This window comes from Scardinius erythrophthalmus (genome assembly GCF_964197995.2).
Source record: "Scardinius erythrophthalmus genome assembly, chromosome: 16".
NCBI lineage: Eukaryota > Metazoa > Chordata > Actinopteri > Cypriniformes > Leuciscidae > Scardinius > Scardinius erythrophthalmus.
Window position 1 is genome coordinate 2,361,935 of NC_138236.1, and position 22,887 is coordinate 2,384,821.

The 22,887-nt window shown below is 38.1% G+C and overlaps 1 protein-coding gene across 6 annotated transcripts in view; it reads right to left on the minus strand.

Annotated features, from left to right (window-relative positions):
- Nucleotides 1–22,887, minus strand: part of znf385d (zinc finger protein 385D) — a 284,480-nt gene that overhangs the window by 9,007 nt on the left and 252,586 nt on the right. For all 6 annotated transcript variants that reach the window (XM_081389153.1, XM_081389152.1, XM_081389154.1 and 3 more), the window contains 4 exons: nucleotides 22,302–22,467; nucleotides 5,752–6,015; nucleotides 2,296–2,477; nucleotides 975–1,076 (listed from right to left, as the gene is read on the minus strand). In XM_081389153.1, coding sequence (XP_081245279.1) covers nucleotides 975–1,076; nucleotides 2,296–2,477; nucleotides 5,752–6,015; nucleotides 22,302–22,467 — 714 coding nt within the window. The remainder of the gene's footprint in view (nucleotides 1–974; nucleotides 1,077–2,295; nucleotides 2,478–5,751; nucleotides 6,016–22,301; nucleotides 22,468–22,887) is intronic.

Here is a 22,887-nt window from a genome sequence, read left to right on the forward strand (position 1 = left end):
TCTTTGACAGTATAGTGTCCCCGTCACTAAACTGGGGCATTAGGACCCACACAGACCACAGGGTGAGCACCCCCTGCTGGCCTCACTAACACCTCTTCCAGCAGCAACCTGGTTTTTCTCAGGAGGTCTCCCATCCAGGTACTAACCAGGCTCAGCCCTGCTTAGCTTCAGTGGGCAACCAGTCTTGGGCTACAGGGTGATATGGCTGCTGGCCATATCAGCTGTATTTTAGAAAATAAATGTGATTGCTCTCCTCACAGAAAAGCTGTTTCTTGTTTTTCACTGGCATTGAATACTAGCGCATCTTTGAGCCTACGTTCAGTATGAGTAAAATGCTTAAGTAGCCTACTGTTAAAACCAGATACTCAAGTGGTGTTTGGAATTGGTGATTTGCATGTAATGGAGTCATTTCCGCAGTAAGTCATCTCTACTTGACTTCCCTGTGGTGAAAATCCAGCTTTTAATGTTGTTTATGTGTCTATGTGGTGTTTTTAATCTGCTTTAAGTCAAACCATGTGTAAATTCATAAGTCGACACCATTGCTGAGTATTTCCTCCTTAAAACTGCAGTGAACCAAAGACAGTCTCAAAAACACGCTTTGAAATCGCTGGTGTTTCTGACGTCACAAACTACCTTGTAACCAATCAGATCAATGTGTGATCGTCACCCAGTGGATCTCTGAGCTGAGTGAGTGAGTGGAGGCGGGGCTCATTTGCATATTCATAGAACCGCGCATACTAAATGAGGCAAGGGTGTCGAGTTACATTCATGCTATTTGAAGGCATGAAGACATCTATTTTCAAGGAATACAACATAAACAACATAAATATGTAATTTTGGTGATCAAAGATGAGTTTTAAAGGGATAAAACGATTGACTACAGGGGGATTTCAGGTACTCTACACCTCTGGGCTGCTCAAACAAACAGATTGCAGCTGTATTCACTGCGCCTGTGGTAGAAAGCATGAACCTACGGGCTGTTTGGCGGGTCCTCTTTGGGTTTTGGTGTACGGACTGAACTTGGGTTTGGCTGGTTTCCCCGCAGCTCTGTCTTTATGGCGTCTGCTGCTGATGTGCTGATGATCAAAACACAGAAAGTGACACAGATGTGATGAGCTGACAGACACAGTTCACAGATTGTCTGACAACGCTTAATGTTATGTAACTTTCAGATCAAATTAAAACACCATTTTCACTGCAGATTTTTGAATGAATCACCAAAATCTATCGTTTTTTTTCCCCTGTGTAAAACAACTCATGAGATACAAAAATATATATATTTATTTTATACATTTTTACCCACCAACCTTAAAATATTTAGCATTATTAATAAAAAATTTAACCAAACATCCATAAATTATAAAAAAAGAATATATATATATATATATATATATATATATATATATATACTTTATAATTATAATTATATATATATATATATATATATATATATAATTATTACAATATTCATATCATATATACACTGCCATTAAAAAGTTTGTGATCTGTCACATTTTTTATGTTTTTAAAAGAAGTCTCTTCTGCTCACGAAGGCTCCATTTATTTGATTAAAAATACAAACAAAAACAGTCATATTGTGAAATATTATTACAATTTAAAATAGCTGTTTTCTATGTGAATATACAGTAAAGTGTAATTTATTCCAGTGATCAAAGCTGAATGTTCAGCATCATTACTCCAGTCTTCAGTGTCACATGATCCTTCAGAAATCACTCTAATATGATGATTTGATGCTCAAGAAACATTTATGATTATTAGTTTCAGGATTCTTTGATGAATAGAAAGTTCAAAAGAACAGCATTTATTTGAAATATTGAGCTTTTGTAACATTATAGACTAACATTCAAAAGTGTGTGGGGGGGGGGGGATTAATACTTTTATTCAGCAAGAATGCATTAAATTGATAAAAAGTTAGAGTAAAGACATCTAAAATGTAAAAAAGGGGTACAAAACAGTTTTCAACACTGATAAAAGCCAAATCATCATATTAAAATGATTTCTGAAGGATCATGTGACACTGAAGACTGGAGTAATGATGCTGAACATTCAGCTTTGATCACAGGCATAAATTACACTTTACTATATATTCACATAGAAAACAGATATTTTAAATTGAAATAATATTTAACAATATTACAGTTTTTTTTAAATGTATTTTTAATCAAATAAATGCAGCCTTGGTGAGCAGAAGAGACCTCTTCTAAGAAGTTAAATCTTGCAGACCCCAGACGTTTGAACAGCAGTGTGTGTGTGTATGCATGGACGCAGCATCACCTGTTTTAGCTGCGTCTCTGAATTGACGCGCACGTCGCAGGTTTCACAGTGAAATGTCTTGTTCTGCAGGCCTGTGTCTGCTTTAGTGGGAGTAGCCAGTTTGCTCTTCAGCCCAGTCCTCGGGAAGGATTTGATGGAGCCGATCCCGCTCCGAGCCTCCAGCATGGTTTTGTGTTTGGTGCCTGAGGAACAAAACATGGCAGGTTCAGAACATTCATCATCTTAATGATACACCGCCAGCCAGAGAAAACACAAGCGTGAGGGCTGGACGGGTCTGTCCTGATGATGCATCTCATTTCCATGTTGTGTTTTTGTGGCAAACATTGTTGAGTAGTTTATGTCTATTAGTGAATGCATGTTTCTCGTCGATCTTAAAAACATTTTAAACTAAATAGTCCAGTCATTTTATGAAAAAAGCTTGAACAAATTGCAACAGAAGCAAACTCAACTGATTTTGTATCCTCAATATGTCCTTAGTAAGGAAAAAAAAGGGGGAAAGTTTTTCTCATTAGGGGAAAGTTTCGAAAAATACCCAAATATAGCCTATTCATTATTTTTCTTACGTGAATAAGGTAAAAATTTAGTGAGACTGTTTCTGGGGGACGAGTCTGAGGGAAGAACAGGAGACAATGGTAAGGAGAATGCAGAAGACAAAAGGTAAGTAAAATAAAAAGTGAATCCCCAGAAACAGTCCCACAGACCCAGACCCCATCTCTGCAATAATAATTAATAAAGGCTGGTTTCTAAAGCACTTCTTCCTGCCTCTATGTATTAATGCTCATGGGTAACCTAAATGGGTTCCATTCAGACCTTAACGTTAAGTCTTTTACTGTTATGTGTCACCAAGATTCAACAAGACATGTTCACCCGGCTAATGGCTATACCCAATGTTTAGATCTGTTGTGGTATTTATGCAAATTAGCACATACGTAATTAGATAATGCACCGTTTGTCCATGTTAACAAACAATTTCAAAAAACTTGTAATACATTTTTTGTTTGTCTTGATGCAAGTAATCAACTCAGTAATTTTCATGGTGATATCTAAAGGTTACAATTTGTACCCTATTCACGTGAGAAAAGGAATGAATATGCGTATGAATATATTTGGGTCTTTATCAAAACTTTCCCCTAATGGGATTCTTCTGGGCTTTTTTTTCCTTATTCAGGGAATATTGAGGATACAAAATCAGTTGAGTTTGCTTCTGTTGCAATTTGTTCAAGGTTGACCCCCATTTTGGCTTAAAATGACTGGACTAAAAGGCGTTTGCTTTAGTACTTGAAATTAGATTATTATGCACATACTTATTTCTGTACAAAAGTATTAATTTGAACTGAAAAAGATTGAAATAGATCCACTGGATAAAATAATGAAGAAAAAGCAGCCGCTGTGACCGCCGGCTTTGGTTTCAGAAGAATTTTTATGATTCATTTTCTCCATAAGCATGTTTTTTTTTTTTTTTATCTTTCAAAAGTTCCAAACCATGAACCAAATAAAGCTGCTCCACATCACAACATTTATCTGGAGCAAGAAGTGTTTTGGAACGAGAGAAATAGGTATAGTTGTGGTGGCGGGGTCTTATTTTCTGTGAACACCATGACTCAAAGTTTGAGGTCAGTAAGAGGTTTTAATGCTTTTGAAAGAAGTCTCTTATGTTCACCGAGGCTGCATTTATTTGATCAAAAATACAGTGAATATACAGTAAAGTGTAATTTATTCCTGTAATCAAAGCTGAATGTTCAGCATCATTACTCCAGTCTTCAGTGTCACATGATCCTTCAGAAATCACTCTAATATGATGATTTGATGCTCGAGAAACATTTATTATTGATTATTATCAATGTTGAAAACTGCTTAATATTTTTGTAAAAACTGTGACATCTTTTTTTTTCAGGATTCTTTGATGAATAGAAAGTTCAAAAGAATAGCATTTATTTAAAATACAATCTTTTGTAACATTATACATGTGTTTAGACTGTTTTACTGTCACTTTTGATCAATTTAATGCATCCTTGCTGAATAAAAGTATTCATTTCTTGTTAAAAAATAAATAAATACTGACCTCAACCTTTTGAACAATATCCTAATGTTAGCGAATGCAACCTAATCAGCCTGAAAAATGCCCCCGCAACCCAACTAGCCAGACGCAGGATTTTGCTTAGGATTGTGGGTAATGTAGTTCTTTAGTAGTACTTTAATTTGTTTTTTTAAAAACTACATTTTCTCTTTGAGTTTCAGTTAAAGTGATAACAAGAAGCTGTTTGTTACAGTGATTTGGATTTCTTACCATGATAAAAATCACTGTAACCTTGAGTGACATGCTTTCGGAAAACCGAAGCAACAACAAAATCCTAAAATATATAAAACAAGTGCATTTAAAAAAAAAAATTACTTTTTTCTGAAACCATTCTGTATGTCGTCGCTGTCGGACGGAAACCTCGTATCTCCAAAACCGCTACTTTTCAGGAAATGGATAAAACACTGTATTTTTAAATGATTAAACACAGTTGATGTGGCTTTATATGTGGTCAGACACTTGTATACATCATTATATTATTAACAGATAATTGGACATTTGTGTTTTGTCTGTCGCTGGAACGGATCTGAGGCAGTAAGTGCATCGCATTACGATTTCATCAACTTACAGATTTTCTGTCATTTGACCAAAATCTCATGTTATTAAAGATGAAGTGATTCGCACAGGCTATAAGACAAGACTGGCTATGACTCAACGACACGTTTTACTAAGACACTCTTCTCCGCTCCGCAAATACATAAAACATTAGCCTTTATATATATATATTTCTTGAGTAAAGAAAACGCGTCTTGAAAATGGCATCAAGCCTCTGTGACTCTTATATATATTCGCTTCAAACTTCAAACTAATGAGCTATATGTGACCCTGGATCATAAAACCAGTCTTGAGTCTATTTGTGGCAATAGCCAACAATACATTGTATGGGTCAAAATTATCGATTTTTCTTTTATGCCAAAAATCATTAGGATATTAAGTAAAGATCATGTTCCATGAAGATATTTTGTACATTTCCTACCATAAATATATAAAACATGTATTTTTGTGAGTGAATGCTGCACAATCGTGAACATAAATGGACAACTTTAAAGGAGATTTTCTCAATGTTTCCATTTTTTGCACCCTCAGATTCCAGATTTTCATTAGTTGTATCTCGGCCAAATATTGTCCTATCCTAACAAATCATACATCAATGGAAAGCTTATTTATTCAGCTTACATCTCAATTTAAAAAAAATGACCCATGTGACTGGTTTTGTGGTCCAGGGTCACATGTTCGGTTAGGGGCCGTCACAGTCCCCTTCTCGAAGTGCCCTTCATGGGCGCAGAAACGCAGTTTAAACTCTCCCTGTGTCTGAGGAAGAACTGATCTGGCTTTACTCTTGGTGTTCTCGATGCGAATCGCTCGGAGAAGCTGCTCACCGGTGTTGTGCGCGTCGAGTTGTGACGCCGAGTTGACGGCCACCTTGCAGAGAGAACAGTAGAGCAGACGCAGGGCTTTCTCCTCCTCCGTCTCTGGACTCGCCCCGGTGCCGTTCTCCTCCGGCTCAGGCGGGCTGGGTGTGACGGAGAGACCGTCCTCTCCTCCTGACACTGAGGAAGACTCCGGCTCTGAGGGCTCGACGCTGGGGCCGGTCAGCGGGGCAGAAGAGGGCGATGAAGGGGACACAGGTGCAGGACTTCCACCTGTAAAGCACAAATCAATCGGTGTTTCAATGCTTTACAGTTTATACAGTGGCAGGTCTTGTTTTAAAGTCCCTCTGTGGTGAAAATCAAGCTGTTTCTATGTCCATATGGTGTTTTTAATACGCTTTAAGACTTAAATTCATAAGTCGACACCAGTATTTTCTCCTTAAAACTGCATTCTTTATTTAAATGCACTATGATTTGTTTTTATTGTGAGTGTACAAAAATAAAAACAGGCCAGTTTTACATGTAGGATGGACATGTAATTGTAACAAACTTATATCGAACCTTGACACCAAAACTGAGGTAAGACCGTTACACCCCTATAATATATACATATATATATATATATATATTCTGTTTGTAGCTTTTCTCTTTTAATACTGTACCAGCCAACTTCAACACAGGGTACAAACACACAACATAACATTTATCAACATAACAATCATTAATTAAGTAGAAAAAGTGACAATAAATTTGTCTGTTTTTTGTTTTTAACCCAAGACATTAATTTGTAATTTTATGTCTATTCAATGTTTTCATCTGCAACAGTAATATGTATACAAATTTATATTACAAACAAATAAATAAATCGTTATAATAAATCATAATAATAAAACATAAAATAATAAATCGACCCATCGTTATGATAAATATATATATAAAAATATGAATTTAAATTTTAATAAAGTACCTTTTTATCATTTTAGTATTTAATCTAAAATAAATATCTGCTTAACAAACACATTTTTTCAAACTGAAGCGCATTGCACTGAATGCTATTGAGGAGCAAATGCAAATCAGATTTCTCTAATTATAAACACATGATATTGTCCACTGGACGGACGAGTATTGGATTGTGTTTCGGATGAATAAGCAGCAGACGCACAAACACAAGCGGCGACGTCACTGATGACCTGTCGACCTCTAAAGGCTCCTTCCTTTGCTCCTGCCATTGTTAATAATACATGAGCACATTAATGCATCAGACGGCACTCTCTCTCTCCGAGTTCCCCCTCCACTGTTAAACTTGCTTTGATTTTGAAGACTTCCTTTATTTATGCTGGAAAATAACTGTGTCAAATCGTGAGATCGATGGCGCCACGCGCCAATATTACCTAATGCGGTCGACATGGAAATTAATTGCACAGAATAAGATAAAGTGCTGCTGATTTTCCCCAGATGAGCTCTGGCTTTGGCAGGGCGCTCAGATCGATGTCTGAGGGGTCTGAACTCTTTGTACAGTAATAACACCGAGGCTCTCTTCATTTCAGACCCCGGGGACTCAATCGATACTGAATTATGTCGTTCTATTTCGGTGACCCGTTAAGTAGAGTCTCTCATTTTTCCCAGAGCTCCTCTTTGGACTGATGTAAAAGAAAGAGGAAGGGACGCAGGAGCTAAGATCAATTAGTCTTGCACATATAGTTTTGTTGTGTAAGTGATGGACCCAGAGTCCTTCATCCATGTTGAAAGGCTCACCAGCTGGCTAAAGGAGATTAGCTTGTTGAAAGCTGTGGACTGGCAAAATTAGGCATTTCTCTCCCGTGCAGCAGAGAAGCGTCGTGGACCGTGACGGCTCGGCACCGAGAACTTCATTTACACTCCAGTTTCTATCAAATCTGCAGCAGCGGCGACACGAACACTTCAGTCGACTGTAAGAAAGAGCCGTGGACAAAACAAACCCAAAAGAGCTCTCGTCTCAAAGCTCTACGGATGAGCAAACACAAACCGGTCATAACAGCTGATGTCAACCAGTAAGACAACTAACATGTAATAGGAATATCTGAATTAAAACATCTCAGCAAACACTGTTACTTTAGTATTGGCTACACACTATTATAGTAATTAGCTTTTATTTTTAGATATTTTTACATGTTCAGGTCACATTTTGGTTTACGTTTTAGTAATTTTGTTATGTGCTTTTGTCATTTTATTTTTTTTATATTTCAATAAATGTAATTTTAGTACTTATTTCAGTCTATATTTAGTATATATTTTTGTTTACATTTTTTAATCTATATTTAATGTTTTTTTTAGCTTGAGTTACTGAAAACATTATATATATACATATATATATACACATATCTACATATATATATACATACATACATACATACATATATACATACATATGTGTGTCCGTGTGTGTCTGTGTGTGTGTGTCTGTGTCTGTGTGTGTGTGTGCCTGTGTCTCTGTGTGTGTGTGTGTGTGTGTGTGTGTGTGTGTGTGTGTGTGTGTGTGTGTGTGTGTGTGTGTGTGTGTGTGTGTGTGTCAACACACATACAGTGCCAAGATGTTTATGTTTATGAAAGAGCCCATCATCTGGAAAGAATTATCCTGTCTTAAGGAGTGTGAATCACACGTAATTTAACTAATTATGAATCAGATTCCTCTTAATGACTCCAGTTTCATAATGATTTATGTTGGTACTTTGAGGAAACCCTTCAGATAATTTGCCATAATTATACATTAAACAAACAAAACACTATTTGAGGTCACATTTCGGACAAGAAGAGATTGGGATCCAAAATAATGTCTTTTTTGACAGACTCATTAAAAATAACCGGTTAAAATGAGTCATTTGTGTGTGAATCAGACTACTGTACTGTATTGTAAACTGTAAGTTTCTACAATCAAAGAGAATAATGCAATAGAAAGATGTGCGTAATACTATTTTGCATTGCACAGTTTTTTTTCTCACATTCAGTTGAGGTTGATGAAAATTGACTGACAGCAAAATATGCCCCGCCTTCTGAAAAGCACACTGTGCTCTGATTGGTCGGCTGGATCAGTGTGCTGTGATTGGTCAAGCGCTTCGAGTGTGTTTGGGAAATGTCCCGCCCCTTACCATAACCGCCAGTTTAACACACTACTAACTAACTCAACCAGGCCCCGCCCCTTTATTCTGCGTATTAATTATTTAAATGAGGAATATTGTGACGTGTTCGTTCCCGGAAGAAACTCAAGACTACAATGGAGGCGTTTCAGGGAGTTCAGAAACACTGATATAGAGAGTAACTCAGAGCTTTTTCATGCTCAAACAGCAACATTACACACTAAAGAAAGATGAACTTTTAAAAAAAGCATAATAGGTCCTCTTTAATTTAAAAGAATTTAGGTCATGAAGAGGCAATTTAAAACGTCTCTGCTCAGAATTAATCGGTTTACTGCTAATGTCAAAAGGCCCTCAAAGTCATTTGCGGTTTCTGTGGAGATTCACCTTGAAAGACAGATAAAGAGTAAATGAGGCGCTGACCTGAGCATTAGCCTCGTTTTCCTGAATCCCGGATCACTGGAAGTCCGACACAACCCAAACTACGATGTGTGATCAATCTGAGCACCATTTGTGTGTGAAAATAAGTCATTAAAGTGTAATTTGAGAGAGTACAGACAGCTTTGATTGTCTGTCAGTGTGGGGATGATCTACAGCCCCGGTGCGCTGACCTGTGTGCCAAAACAAGGAGAAAGAGACACAGATAGACCATGAACCAAGGAAAAAGACAAAGAGATCAATGGTCCCTCATTAATGGCCAGAATGGCCTTGATCACTCAGTGACAGAACAGCTTCCTCATTCCATGTAGTTCATTTTCATGTCAATAACAAGTGGCAACCTCCCTGTCTCTCTCTTGAAACCAACACGGAAGTGAATTCAGCGGCAATTCATCGACTGGCCACTAGAGTCTGGCTGCAGAAGTGAGTCAAATCTGCATCTCCTCCATGTTAAAATGCCCAACTTTACAGCAGAAAAAAACATGTTTACAGCCTGAAGCAAAAAATGGCTTTGGTCTATATAGCTAATTTTGCCCTTCATGACAACTGTGAGGGGGGTGAATTTTTTTATAACTAATCCATTTAAATTATATTAAGCCTTAAATTTCTGCACAATTAAGGGAGTCCACTTATGGTGGATTCCCGCTGCAGTGGTCATTAGTCATCATTAGCCGCTTGTCCTCTGTCTGTTAGCCGTCACGTTACCTCAGCTAATTGTCTGACTGTAAAAATAAATAAATTCGGGAGTGACGCGCTGCCAAGATGGCGCTGGTCGGCCACACCCACTTTAGGCTTCAAAAACGGTCTTCAGAAACCTACGGGTGACGTCACGGACACTACGTCCATATTTTTTTACAGTCTATGGTCAATAATCATTCTGCGACACTTCTGGACACACTTAAAGGATTAGTTCACTTTCAAAAATTTTTTTACTGATAATTTACTCACCCCGATGTCATCCAAGATATCCATGTCTTTCTTTCTTCAGTCGAAAAGAAATTAGGGTTTTTGAGGAAAACATTCCAGGATTTTTCTACACAGAATGGACTTCAAAGGCACACAACTATACCAATGTTCAAATGTCCGTCTCAATGCAGCTTCAACGTCTCGACACGATCCCAGTCAAGGAATAAGAGTCTAATCTCGTGAAACGATCAGTCATTTAAAAAAAATACAAATATATATATATATATACTGCCACGCATTGCGTCATCACGTTGGACAGGTCACGCGCCTCGTCATCTATCTGAGTTATTTGTCTGTGTACTCCGGTTCAGAAAGGAGGGAAGGGCAAAACATGTCATTTCATTTTCTCCTCCAACTTCAAAATCGTCCGACATCTCTGTTTTAATTTATTATTATTATTATTTTTATTTTTTCGTGACCTTTCCAGCGTGATGACGTAATACGTGGCGCATCTCAGAGACGGTACAAGACGGGCATTTGTGGTTAAAAAGTATATATTTATTTTTATTTTTTTTAGAAAATGACCGATCGTGTCGTCGGATAAGACTCTTATTCCTCGACTGGGATCGTGTCGAGACGTTGAAGCTGCATTGAGACGGACATTTGAACCTTCTTTGAACATTGGAATAGTTGGTTGCCATTGAAGTCCATTCTGTGTAGAAAGATCCTGGAATGTTTTCCTCAAAAACCTTAATTTCTTTTCGACTGAAGAAAGAAAGACATGGATATCTTGGATGACATCGGGGTGAGTAAATTATCAGCAAACACTTTTTTGAAAGTAGACTAATAACCTTTAACTCCTGAACGGCATTGCATAAAATAATGCATATACACTGCCTTTCAAAAGTTTGGGATCAGTAAGATGTGTAATGGCTTTAAAAGAAGTCTTTTCCGCTCACAAAGGCTCAAAAAAACATTCATTATTATCATCAATGTTGAAAACAGTTGTGGACAATTTTTTTTTTTTCATGATTCTTTGATGAATAGAAAGTTCTGTTTCATTTATGTGAAATAAAATCTTTTGTAACATTATAAATGTCCTTACTGTAACTTTTGATCAATTTAATCCGTCCTTGCTGAATAAAACTATTGATTTCTTTTTGAAATTCTTACTGACCCCAAACCTTTGAAGGGTAGTGTTTAATGTTGCAAAAGCTTTCTATTTCAGATAAATGCTGTTCTTTTGAACTTTCTATTCATCAAAGAATCCTGAAAAAAATGTACACAACTGTTTTCAACACTGATAATAATCATAAATGTTTCTTGAGCATCAAATCATCATATTAGAGTGATTTCTGAAGGATCATGTGACACTGAAGACTGGAGTAATGATGCTGAAAATTCAGCTTTGATCACAGGAATAAATTACACTTTGCTATACATTCACATAGAAAACAGCTATTTTAAATTATAATAATATTTCACAATATTTTTTTTTATTTTATTTTTTATTATCAAATAAATGCAGGCTTGGTGAACATAAGAGACTTCTTTAAAAAACATTAAAAATCTTACCGATCCCAAACTTTTGAACAGCAGTGTGCGTGTGTGTGTGTGTGTGTGTGTGTGTGTGTGTGTGTGTGTGTGTGTGTGTGTGTTGTGTGTGTGTAACCCAGTGAAGAATGACTTATAACCCAAAGAGGTCCTACATCATGCCGTTCAAAGCATCATTCTATCACTCTTCCTGATATAGCTGAACGCTCTGGCAATCTCTGCTCTTTAATTACAGGCAGTAATAAGCTCACGTCTCAATAATCCTTCTACCCTCGTTATTATACCAACTAATCAGAAAGTTCCCTCGAGTTCTGATTACATTTTCACCATGATGCTGGATTAAGCCCTCTAATTATAATGATTACGCCCCATTATGAATCACACTGACTTGTGAAATCAGTCCCCGAGGGCCACACATTCCTGTCAGACCTATGTTTTTTTATTAATTGCCCTAAATATCTCGTTTAGAAATTCCCCATATTTTATACGGAGTGATAGCCGCTGTGAAACACCATTGAAGGAGGTCATTTGTGTCGCTGCGTCCAAAGCAACGCGACACCACAGGTTTCTCATGACAAGCAATTTATCTGTCCACACTGAACACACACCTGCTGTGTGACACGACACTCGGAGTCACGGACAATCTCAAGTTATTTGATACGATTGGGATTTTGGGCACATGAAGTTTTACGGTGCAATCAACAAAATGTCCTTCCGCTCAAAGCGGTCACGGCCGTATAGGACAGAGAGACAGGTTTAATCTCTGAGGCTGAACTTCAGTGAAAACTGATACTTTCACACAAGTTTGTCACATGAAGCCTCAGCCTTGATCAAATAAAGTGAGGATTTCATTGTTGTTTTTTAAATGAATGCTGCATCCATCCATCCATCCATCCATTTATCCATCCATCTATCCATCCATCCATCCATCCATCCATTTATCCATCCATCCATCCATTTATCCATCCATCTATCCACCCATCCATCCATCCATCCATTTATCCATCCATCTATCCATCCATCCATTTATCCATCCATCTATCCATCCATCCATCTATCCACCCATCCATCCATTTATCCATCCATCTATCCATCCATCTATCCATCCATCCATCCATCCATCCATCCATCCATTTATCCACCCATCCATCCATCCATCCATTTATCCATCCATCTATCCATCCATCCATTTATCCATCCATCCATCTATCCATCCATCCATCCATCCATCCATCCATCCATCCATCCATTTATCCATCCATCTATCCATTTATCCACCCATTCATCCATCCATCCATCCATTTATCTATCCATCCATCCATCCATCCATCCATCCATCCATCCATCCATCCATCCATCCATCCATTTATCCATCCATTTATCCATCCATCCATCCATCCATCCATCCATCCATCCATTTATCCATCCATCCATCCATCCATTTATCCACCCACCCACCCATCCATACATCCATCCATCCACCCATCCATCCATCCATCCATCCATCCATCCATCAAAAATCCTGATAAAATGTATCACTGTTTCCCTCCAGAAGATCTGAATCAGCACAATGGTTTCCAACATTGATAAAAATCAGGATTGTTTCTTGAGCATCAAATCATCATATTAGAGTGATTTCTGAAGGATCATGTGACACTGAAGACTGGAGTAATGATGCTGAACATTCAGCTTTGATCACAGGAATAAATTACATTTTAGCATATATTCACATATAAAACAGCTGTTTTAAATTGTAATAATATTTCACAATATTGCTGTTTTTACTGCATTTTTGATCACATAAATGCAGCCTTGTTGAGCAGAAGAGACTTCATTCAAAAATATAAAAAGAAAATCTGTGGATCTGTGTTTTTTCCGCAGCATCATCATCAGCTCTGACTGTAATTGTGTGTTTGTAAGGGTTTTTTCCAGTCCGGTGCGTATGAAAGGCTGAGTGAAGACGCTGAGAAAAACACATCAGGTTTTCTGATGACCGAAGTTCTCTCTTCCCAAAAGAAATGTACACTGCTCTTTCACAGACTGAAGGACCAAGGATGATGACTATAAAGATAAATATATAGTTCTAAAACTCTCTCTAAATATAGACCTTTTGGATTCGAACGGCAAGAAAATCACAGACTAACCCCTGTAAATGTTGAAAATATCTTACGTCCCCATCAGAAACAATGACCGTCTAAAAAGGGGTTTAGTAGTTTCTGTGATTTGCCTCTGTTAATTTCATACTGAAATGAAAACGTGCGGAAGATTGGTGCACATACGGTCAAAAAACACATGAGGAGAAGCATTAGCATAATACAATATCGGCTATCGCGGACATTCGCATTCGGACAGGACTCAATTTCTCAGAGGAGTTTGAGTTTGCTGGAAAACAGTAGGAAATTTGCAATGCAATGTGGGTTGTGTGAGAGAAGCAGGAATGGTAGATTCGGACTGGATTAAAATCACAAAGTATTATGATGCATTCAAGTCCTCCTGGGAAGTTCGTATTTATGATTTGGGAAGTTGTGTTTTATCAGAGTAAGATGGCGGTTCACCATCTCTTAGTTAACTACACAAATATACAGCAAGGTTTTTAACTCTACACTTCTAGAAAATGATGAACAAAGAATGTGCATCCGGTGCATTTTGCTTTATGTTTTTAATTAATTTATGAAACCGCTTTAAACTTTATCGTTACGTATTGTTATATTACAATGCTATCATATTTTGTGCAGGCAATTAGCTTACTTTGTTGTAAACAGAAAAGCCTGACAATATCACTGCTAAATACCTTTAAGTATTGAAGTATATATATATATATAATTTTCTGACACTCTCAAAACTCTTAAAGAAAATCCCGAGCTTCCGACACGTATTTACGACTTTGGTGCCGTTCAAGTGCGTTTCACCATAAGCCTGTGAAACAATTTTCGGTTACACTTTATTTTAAGGTGTCATTGTTACAGTGTAATTATATATTTAAGTACTGAGTGATATTAAGCAAATGTACTTACTATAGGGTTAGGGTAGGATTAGGATTTGGTTGAGGGTTAGTTGCATGTAATTATGCATCATTTACTGTTATTACTATGGTAAGTACATTTAACATATGTAACAAGGACACTGTAAAATAAAGTGTTACCCAATTTTCTCAAACGTCCTCCGGGAAAACGGATCCCGCCCAAATATGTCTCTCGACGCGGGTCTCTTCCTTGGGAATCACGTGATTCGTCTCCTCTTCTCCTTCTGCCTGTATTGTGCAGCTCAGGCGTCCCTCCCCTGACAATCCGCTCTTTAATAGCTAATATCAGGGTACATTTCCTACGGCACTGGACTGGAACAGAGAGAGGGAGGCATCTCCGTCACACACACACACACACACACACACACACACTGCTGACTCATCTTCTCATCTCTCTCTCTCTCTGTCCATCTCAAGCCTCAGATCACAGGACGGCACCGTGACCGAACTCTCAGACAGAGCTGCCGTCTCACTGATTAGATGTTATTTTCAGCTTTGACAAGTTCTTACTTTTGCTGCATTTTTCTATTATAAGTCTGTTGCCTCGCTATATCTGGGTTTTCTCGCCTTGATTTTTGTAGATGCAGTAGGGAAACTAAAGTAAACCAGCTTTTATTCTCAATAATGCTTCACTTAGTAATTATTTCACACAATATTCGACAAAGCTGCTATTAATTTTAGGCTACTACTAATAATAACTATAACAATATGAAGCACTTTCTCAGTGACTTCACAAAACAAGCTACGCAGTTTATATGCATGCAAATTCAGAGGAGCAGGATGTCTTTTGTTGCTTCCCAAAGTCTTAAAGTCCCCCCTGTGGTGTAAATCCAGCTTTTAATGTTGTTTATGTGTCTATGTGGTGTTTTTAATTTGCTTTAAGACAAACCATGTGTAAATTCATAAGTCGACACCATTGCTGAGTGTTTTCTCCTTAAAACTGCAGTGAACCAAAGACAGTCTCAAAAACACGCTTTGAAATCGCTGGTGTTTCTGACGTCACAAACTACCTTGTAACCAATCAGATCAACGTGTGATCGTCAACCAGTGGATCTCTGAGCTGAGTGAGTGAGTGGAGGCGGGGCTCATTTGCATATTCATAGAACCACGAATACTAAATGAGGCTAGGGTGTCGAGTTACATTTTTTTCAAGGAAAAAAACTTTTAAATATATCATTTTGGTGATCAAAGATGAGTTTTAAGAGATAAAATTATTGATACAGGGGATGTTAAAGTATTATTCTTAAGGTTAATTATTTACACACACACACACACACACACACACACACACGCACACATACACACACACACACACACACACACACACACACACACGCACGATGCAGTTGCTGCAGATTTATCAGCTGCTCATCCATGATGTGAATCTCGCGTTCCTCCACATCCCAAACCTGCTGTATTGCGATCTGGAGACTGTGGAGGCCGTTTGAGTTTAGTGAACTCACTGTCACGATCAAGACACCAGTCGGAGATGATTGAGGTTTGTGCTGGCAGTAGCCATCAGAAGATGCACTGTGGTCATAAACTGATGGACAATAACTCAGGTCGTTTTATCGATGCTCAACTGGTACTAAGAGGCACAAAGTGTGCCAAGAAAACACACACATATAACACACCAGCAGCCTGATCCGCTGATGTAAGACAGGACAGATCCATACTTTCATGTTGTTCATGCCAAACTCTGACTCTACCATCTGAATATTGCAGCAGAAATCGACACTCATCAGAAGAGGCGACGTTTCTCCAATCCTCTATTGTCCAGTTTTGTTGAGTGTGTGTGAATCGTATCCTCAGTTTGTTGTTCTCATCTGACAGGAGTGTCACTGGTGTGTGTCTTCTGCTACTGGAGCTCTTCTGCTTCTAGGTTTGACGTGTTGTGTGTTCAGAGACGCTTTTCTGCAGACCTCGGATGTAACAAGTGGTTATTTGAGTTACTGTTACTAGCTGGAATCAGTCTGGAATCGTTCTCCTCTGAAAGGCGTTTTCTCGTCTTTTTCAAACCATACCCTAGAGATGATTGTGCATGAAAATCCCAGTAGATCAGCAGTTTCTGAAATAATCAGACCAACCTGTATATATATATATATATATAGCGACTGTATGTTTGTAGACATGAGCTTTGAACCTTAAAGTGAAGAATGAATACATTTAAATATTTTTTTTTTACTTTTATTCTCAAATACACCCAGACCTGTACGACCTGTAGTCTGTGTTTACTGCGAGGTCCAAAATAATTTGCATGCTAAAGTTTATAGACAAGCCCGAAGCCAAGAGATTCACTAAGAATGACGAACATCAATGTGGAATATAACAAACAACTCCAAAACATGTAGTCAAATGCATACATGTTCTCTTCCCACACATTATTCACTTCCCAATCCTGACTGTTATTTAATGGGAGAAAAAAAACCTACAACCTTGAATTAAACGCATTAAAGTATATCTCCAGCGCTTCTTTCTGCTCTCTGAAGCCGATCTATTAGTGTCTGAGCTTCTGCTATTCATTACATGCGGCAAATAAACTGGAGATAATGCAGCTTTCAGCCGCCCCCACAATTCATCTCTCTGACATCTCCGCACATTAATATTCATTACCGAGTGGCATTTTGACAAACAAACGCCCGGCTCGCCGCAAACTCTGCGAATCGGTCGGGTGTTGTGCTGCGTTCTGTGTGATGTGTCGTGATTTATCGGGAGGTTTTCTGGCCCTGCGTGATCACGTACTCAACTGGGTCACGGTGCCTTTCTTCATTCGCAAGCCTTATTAATGCAAACAATACACCGGCTCGATTAGTTTCCTGATAACGGCAGAGGTAGGTCACCCATCCCTGCGTTTCCATTCCGGAGATCCAAAGAGGAGAATTGACTAAAATGAATTGCTCCTGCTGATAGCGCTATTTATTTACACGTGGTGCACGAGTTGTTTTAGCAACGCATTTATGCAAATTAGGTAATGACGCAAACGTATACACACAAAACCTGCAGTGGACTTGGTGTAAATCCCAATCTTTAGAGTATAAGAGTGGATGCACATTATCATAATCTAATGTACTTTACTGTAAGGTTTATGATGAAGGCACAATCAATAATGGGCCTCATTGGAAAGGAGGCATGTTTGCACTAGAAAGAATAAAAAATACTTTATTTAAATACAGTGCATCCTTATTTTAGAACATTTAGACCCTGTTTGAACTGGATAATAATGAAGCAAAATACAAAGCTGTATCAAAAAAACAATGTATGCAAAGAAATAATAAATGCAAAAAGATGTTAATAGAAAAAGTGATACATTTTTGTTTTTATTACTAAAAGTGGCCAAACATGGCCTTTATGATGTTTTTTTTTTTTTTTTATACTTTATTTTTATTATTTTTCCTTTTTGAAAATGCTCAAAACAAAACAACAACAACAACAAACAAAAACAAAATAGCCATAACAACATACAATCACATCTAAACAAAACAGAACAGTCGTTTGGTCACTCATACATTCTTACATGAAACAAAATTGATGAAAGTATATATGTCAGATGATACATTGGTCAATAAACTTGTCATACAGTCGTAAACACAATCCATTTTTCCCAATACTGCAAATACTTATCCATCTGTAAGTTTAAAGCAAAAGTCATCCTCTCCATATTTTGGACACTGGTTATAATGTCCAGCCATTCAGCCTTTGTTGGGGGTTCAAATTGTAGCCACTTTCGTGTTATAGCTTTCTTGCTGGCTGCTAATAATATCTTTATAAGGTACTTGTCTTTCACCATCAAATAAGCTGGTAAGTTACCTTTATGATGTTTTATATATTTTTTTTTATATATTTTAAATGTGAGGGAAGAACAAAACACTTTAAAACACGGTATTTATCTGATAAAATGATTTGGAAGAAAAAGATCCTGCAGCTGCAGGTTTTATTTTAATGCACAGAAAAACAAAAAGCTCAGAGGAAAAATCATACACTGACTACAACATAATGAGTTATTAATATTTTGTTGGTTCTCTCTTGTTTTTGCATGCGTTCACAATTTGTTTGTATGACAGCCTGGCCAGAAATGATGTCAGCACAATTTGTCATGTTTCATTGTGTTATTTTCACAAATAAAACAATCGACTCCAAGCACAACTACGCAATATGCTGACAAAATGTTTAATAAATGTTTAATTATATTTAAATAAAGGGTGAAGATGTCACTTTTCCAAGGCCGGACTTCACTTTTGGCCACTGCTGTATACGAGTCGTCATTTTGACTTCAATACAGTAAAACAAAAAGGATTTTAAAAAATGTGTTTCTTAATTTTTTTGCACAAAAAATAAATAAATAATGCATTTTTTTGTGTGCAATTAAATCCTTTGTTTCTGCAGTATTTTGTTACCTGTTGCAACGGTTTAGTAGTGAATTCACCCCAAAGTGTTGACAAGAACAACTCCTGGTAATAGAAACATGTTATTATGAATTGCACAACACACAAACTGCTGACCCCAGCGCATCTTTTGTGTTTATGTGTTTATTGTTGCATCTACGAGTCTAACCAAAGGCATTTCATCCGGCTCATCGAGACGAGGCTTTGCTTTATAAGACAAACCTGACTTCAGGCTACACTTTTGCTTTAAAGAGCCGTAAATTAGATTACACCAGGTGTTCGAGTACAAATAGACTTTTTTATTGGGCGAACTTGACTGCTGGGCTTAAACAAGCAGAACAAAAAAAAAAAAGAGAAGTGGAGTAAATTATTGGTTCCAGAACAGGTTCCAGACATGTGTTGAGTGCACCTAATCTCACAATGTGCTTGCGTACACAATTTTGTGCAATTAAACTCCAGCCGCCTGATCCAGCTGAGATCCTGCAGAGAATATAGCCAACCCCTGGATCCCTAACATATACACACACACACACACACACACACACACACACACACACACACACACACACACACTTTGGATCATCTGAAACAGAAGTACGAGTCATAATGAACCATGAGAGCGATATATAACCTCACTGCACTGGGGAAGAACATCAAGACCAGGAGAGGTCAATGAAATCCAGAACCTGGAGTGAGCGTCAGGCTATTTTCCACCGGCGCACATGAATATGAAGTACTGTGCTGGTGCAATATCAACTACATTACTGAGAGGACAGAAATTATGGCCTTTAAGCCCATTCTTGGAACATATTTCTTGTTTCCAGTTCAGAGAGAGATCTTTGTGACACAGAAATAGAGGAGGAGGTCAACTCTTGTCCAGGGAAATATGATGAATGTTTCCTCTGTACCACAAAACAGCAGTAAATAGCAGAACTCAAGCAGATTCGTACATTTTTAGGAGTGGTCTTTGCTCGTGCAAAACTCGGCGTTTTGATGCTCGCCCGTTCTGGGTGACTCAAGTTTCTGATATTCTGGGACCAGATGCAAGAAACCCCGTCAGTTGCGGTAAGAAAACCCTCAGTCGTAGCAGAACTGTTGCTCAGGGTTTTCTGAACTTCAGGTGTTTCATGCAACCGGCTGCTGATCTTTAGATTTGACTCAATGTAAAGGTGTGCTCACGGTTAACATTGCTCCATTCAATTTCCTGAGCAAAATTCAGTAATTTCAGCAGCAAATTGGCGCAAGAATTTCGCCTGATGGACGTTCCTGTGCAATAGAAATTTTCCTATGCAAATTTCCTTTCAGATTCAAGCTTATGTTCTGCGTGGCTGGAGATTCGTAACTTAGCAAAGCTTAGCAAAACGCCAATAGTATAAAATTGTCCATTATTAAGAGGCTGTTTGGACAGCAGTTATTTAGGTTGGTTTGTTTGCAACTGCACAGCTTTGGATGAGTTGTTCTTAAAGTTCTTCATTCATTGTATTTCGCAAGTTTATTTAGTACGTTGCAATTCATTTTTTTTTTTTTTGCTTTTTGCTGCAATTAAAGCAACACCATGGAGTTTTTCAACCTTCATAATATATTTCCAAGACCCTTGTGATGGTACATCGACTTACAATAGGTTGAATGACACGTCCGCCATAGCCTGACGGGGTCTCTATCGCTTTTACTGCCACTACTGAACTTCGGGGTACACACAAAGAACAATTCGACTGCTTTACGGAATACCTCACTTCCCCCACCCCCCATTTCCTCAAATTCGGACGTGAGAGCCCAACTAGCGTTTGTTTGCCGGCTGGTATAGGGTGTGTAAGTTGTTGTCATGGCCGAAGCAGCAACGAAACCGAAGAAGGCAAAGGTTTTGTCGGAGGAGACTAGGAAGAGAAAAAGGGAGAGCGACAAAATCAAAGGCCGGACGAGGATCAATATTGGTCCAGCGTTCGCTCGCTGGCGTGAGCTAAAGGAGGAGGAGGGGTGCCCTAGTTGGACTAGTAAGTATATTGCTTGCATACTATCTCTAGTTTTTTTAATTAGTTGTCTGCCTGGCTATGTTACGGAAGCTATCTGGTCCTCCATTTATCTTCATGAATCAAGTAATGCTAGAAGAGGAGCGAATTATCAATCTGGTAGCTAGTAAATGCTAACATGCTAGTTTTCGATGAAAAAATAAAACCCATGATATTATATCATGATATTATACCAAGACGTGAGCACTCCTCCTGCAGAGGTCGGTGGTATCGGCTTGTCAACAAATGCACGTGTATCCCCTGGTGTTACCATGACAGATTTTACGACAGTAGTAGAAGACAATACTGTTTCCCAACTGACCCCGAGAGCTAAACTTACATGGTGTTGCTTTAAATACAGCTTTGTATTTTGTACGATTATTTACTATATGAATCATCATTTTGATGATTTATTCATTGTTTGGTTGGTTTGCTAGCCAGCAGAATAGCTTCGGATGTTTATTTTATGTTTTATCACTCATTGTATTTCATCACATCCAGTCACGCTTTTTTGTCACCCACTAAATTTTGCCAACCAATGGTAAACGTATGCGACTATACCTTAAGTCTGTTTATTTTGCCATTTTACTGTCAATAAATCTTAGAAAAATTTATTAAAAAATGCATTGCAACAAGCATTGTTTTTTTGTTTTTTTTTTGGTGCAATTAAATACAGCTCTTTATACGAATCATCATTTTGCTGAAAGATTGCACGCAAAATTATTGCAACAACTTTATTTTGTACCTGCGACCTGAACAACGCTAAATGTGATGCACCTTAAGACTTTAATTGTTTTTTTGTTCGTTTGTTTTTTTGCTGTTTTATCATCCGCCAATCATTAAATTCATATCAACCTGTATGTACTATTTCAATCCTTTTACTTTAGGTGTGACATATTAAGATCTGTCCAGGGACAGCAGATGTAAAATAGCCTTTTGGCTAATTCTGGCACACTATACATTTATTTATGTATTATTAGTGTGCATTGTCCCTGTTAAATAAACCTGGAATGAATAAATAAAAAAGAAACAACGCGCTTTGCTTCAAGCCAAGAGATTTGAGTCATCATTAAACAGTTTAATATTTAGAGTTTCTTCATCAAGCATGAGCAGTAACAGTGAGTTATGCCTCTTCTCTTACCTTTTCCGTCAGTGTTTCCGGTCGAGGGAGAAAGGCTCTTAGGAGGATCCTTGTCGGTTTTTTCCCTGCCGACCGGCGAACTCTTGTGTTTGAGGCTTTTCGGCGCGTCCAAGGATTTCAGCTTCTTGGCGTGTTTGGTGCCTTTGTAGTGGGCCAATGCCTGGCTCTAGGAAACACAGAACAGGCCAGCCCGTGGAGAGGGCCAGCCCAGACCAGGTGTTAGCAACATCAGACCAGACTCGGAGCCATCAGGAGCAAACAAGCTCACGTGTGTCGACATCAAACCAGCGAACCATCAAACCTATCGGCCATCTTTAACCCAGCCCAGTCAAATACAGCTCTCGGTGTGTGAAAGCCTGCACTATATCCGCACACGATTAGTATTACCTGGTGGTGAGCTCTAGTCATATAATTGTGGAGATTGTCTGTGATCTTAATCCCGCGCGAATCGGCCATGTCTGTAATTTACATTTAGTCATTTGGCAGATGCTTTTGTACAAAGCGACTTACAAATTAGGACTAAATTAAGCGAGTCATCGTGAAGAGGCAAAAAACAACGCAAGAAGTGCTCAAAATACGAAGGTCA